Source organism: Ctenopharyngodon idella, chromosome 3, assembly GCF_019924925.1.
Source record: "Ctenopharyngodon idella isolate HZGC_01 chromosome 3, HZGC01, whole genome shotgun sequence".
In the NCBI taxonomy this organism is placed as follows: Eukaryota; Metazoa; Chordata; class Actinopteri; order Cypriniformes; family Xenocyprididae; genus Ctenopharyngodon; species Ctenopharyngodon idella.
The window spans coordinates 24,514,873-24,517,758 of record NC_067222.1 but is presented as its reverse complement, the minus strand read 5'-3'; the positions used below and the strand labels follow the sequence as shown (position 1 = coordinate 24,517,758).

Genomic DNA, 2,886 nt, shown 5'->3' with positions numbered 1-2,886 from the left:
TTAAAAACCAACAAGTGAGTCCAGATGTAAACCAGCCAGACCTGTCCAGAGTGTTTGTTACTCATGCAGATGAAATAACTACTTTTCTATTTGCTTTGCAGTGACCCAGGCCTCTTTGTTTATGGTTGTGATTTCTCCAGCACGGCTGTTGACCTTGTCAAAGTAAGTAACCGGAAGCTTCTTGATCTCTTTTAATTAAGAAATCTGCATTTAGCATTACAGAAGGTCTTTATTTAAACTTGTTTGATTTAATTAATTTTTGGCAGTCAAATCCTGAGTATGACTTGTCACGGTGTCACGCATTCGTCCATGATATGAGTGATGCGTCTGCAGAGTATCCAATGCCAGACCACAGTCTGGACGTCATTGTCCTCATATTTGTTCTCTCTGCCCTGCATCCAGAGAAGTAAGTCTAAAATTATTTAAAATTACTTATATTAACAAGTTATTAAATTTATTAATAATTTATTCACTAACTTGATAATTTATTTTAATTACAACAGAAGAACCATAAGTACATATCAGCTTAGACACAAAGACCTTTGTATATGTCTTGAAGTCAAAATGTTTGAGAACCACTGCTTTAAAGCAGTCAAATCTATTGGTAGATGATTTGTAATTTTATCTGGTCATTTGCGGCATTATTATTTATTTTTGTATAGTGACTGATAAGCCCCAGGCAACAGGTCTCCTACACAGTTGTGATAGTTTCATGTCTCCCGTAGCACTGTTTCTTTTTGCACAATAACATTTTTAACTCAAACCACTATTTCATGTCTATTAACTTATTTGAAATGTAATAAGTGTGCTATTATACATCAGCTGACAGTCATTATCAAACAATAAACATAACGGAGTGATCTGTCGACCACTAAGAGTGCATTAACGTCTTAATCCATCTGTTTCAGAATGCAGAACTCCATTAATAGATTAGCACGATTGCTGAAACCTGGAGGAGTGTTGTTATTAAGAGACTATGGTCGCTATGACATGGCACAGCTTCGTTTCAAAAAAGGTAGATGTTACATCCTTGTGAAAAGTCTGTTTTTTTTGTTAGATAATTTCTCAAAGAAGATTTTTCAGATTGCAGTAGCTTGTTTTTCGTCACGTTCAAAACAACATGCAGCAAGTAGGCCTAATTGTGAAGGGAGAAGAACCAGCAAAATGTTGTAACATTCCTTTACTGTAAAACATATTTTGGTCTGCCCTATTTTTAACAATTTTAATAAGGACAAACTTTGTAGAACTTGTTTTATAAGATGGATCCAGAACAACATATTTATCACATCTTTTATGGAGTTATTTGTATACAAAAATTTAGTCTGTCATTAAATTAAATTGTATTAAATGTTTGTATTTATTGACTGCATCTGCCAAGAAATAGCCTGTGAAGCTGATATTGCAGTAAACAACAGCAATACAACAACAACAAATTGATTGCTTGTCCTTTACTCAATCAGGGAGGTGCTTGTCTGAAAATTTCTATGTTAGAGGGGATGGAACACGCGTCTACTTTTTCACACAAGGTAAATGCATGTTCTAACAACCTCTTTTTGATGAATAAGCTTTGGTTCCACAATATATTATGACAAAATAATAGTGTAATATGAATACAGTAAGTTAAATGATGGGACACATTTCACAGGGACTTTTTTCTGACTTTTTTTTCTAGATGAGCTGCATGATCTGTTCTCCAGTGCCGGCTTGGAGAAGGTACAGAACTTGGTGGACCGACGCTTACAGGTGAACAGAGGAAAGCAGCTGACAATGTACAGAGTCTGGGTACAGTGCAAGTATCGCAAGGTCCTGGCGCCTCCTTAGAATCAAGGCTGCTTATTTGGAGAGATCGAGAACATCTGGGCTGAACTATGAGAATGTTGCTGTGTTCAGGACAGGTTGCAGTAACTTAAAAGATTGCAGTGCTGACAGCACTGAGTGAAATGGAGACTATCTTATGCAGCCTACTTGGGAATGTTGATGGAGGACATGAATTCCCAACTTCCCATGATGCACCTGAGGACCTTAAACTATTTGTTTATCATACTGAGCGATGTTTTTAAGGACTTTTTTTAATCTTATGAATAAACTATATGATGGTATTAAATCAAAGCCTCTCTCTGACTCTCAGCTTCTGTTTTTTCTGTCTTTAGTCCTTTACCAAACACAAAGCTAAATGTGGACTAAAAGCCACAAAACTCCTTTAATTAAACTATTTTTAGAGTTTTGAGGTCAATAAAACAGGATTCCCACATTCATGAAAAACCTGGAAATATCAGGAAAACTGTGATGTCATGGAAATTGATCAATTCGTAAGTATTGATGATTTTATTTAGTTGCTGATCTAAAATGTTTCATTGGCAAAAGATTACTCTGTTAGTGCAAAAAATTATTTTCTAGCAATGGTGAAATGGAAAAAAGTGGAAGTTCATATTTTAATTGTTCATTTACATTTATTCATTTATCAGATGATTTTAATGAAAAATTCTAGTAAAAAAAAAAATCTAATATTACTTTTATTTGCATTACATTGTACATGTCCATTGAGAACTGTAAAATAATACCATTAGGAGTAATTACCATTTCTGTCATTTCATCTAAATGATCACTATAATACAGAACAATTTGAGTCACTGTCCAATAAGTTGTAACTTTTCCTTTTCAAGTTTTATACCCTTTATTTTATACTGTCTGACTGCAAAGGCTGGGCAAAATCATGTCCACAGTAAACCTGACATTATATTTCTTTAATATTGCTACATGTGCACAGCTCAACCCCCTATTATAAAAATACAGAAAAAAAACTTTAATTTATTTTCCTTTCATTGATAAGTGTTTGCTAGTGGAAATGGGCGTGGTTGAAAGGTAGAAATGTCTTGCACAATCTCA

The 2,886-nt window shown here is 34.4% G+C and overlaps 1 protein-coding gene across 1 annotated transcript in view; it reads left to right on the top strand.

Moving 5' to 3' along the window:
* mettl2a (methyltransferase 2A, methylcytidine) overlaps nucleotides 1–2,109 on the top strand; it is a 4,740-nt gene extending 2,631 nt beyond the window's left edge. The window contains exons 4-9 of the mRNA XM_051887547.1: nucleotides 1–14; nucleotides 102–162; nucleotides 267–406; nucleotides 909–1,015; nucleotides 1,461–1,526; nucleotides 1,673–2,109. The exon at nucleotides 1–14 is cut by the window's left edge and continues 36 nt beyond it. Of these exons, the coding sequence (XP_051743507.1) occupies nucleotides 1–14; nucleotides 102–162; nucleotides 267–406; nucleotides 909–1,015; nucleotides 1,461–1,526; nucleotides 1,673–1,821 (537 nt within the window). The 3' untranslated portion in view covers nucleotides 1,822–2,109. The remainder of the gene's footprint in view (nucleotides 15–101; nucleotides 163–266; nucleotides 407–908; nucleotides 1,016–1,460; nucleotides 1,527–1,672) is intronic.
* Nucleotides 2,110–2,886: the final 777 nt, after the last annotated feature.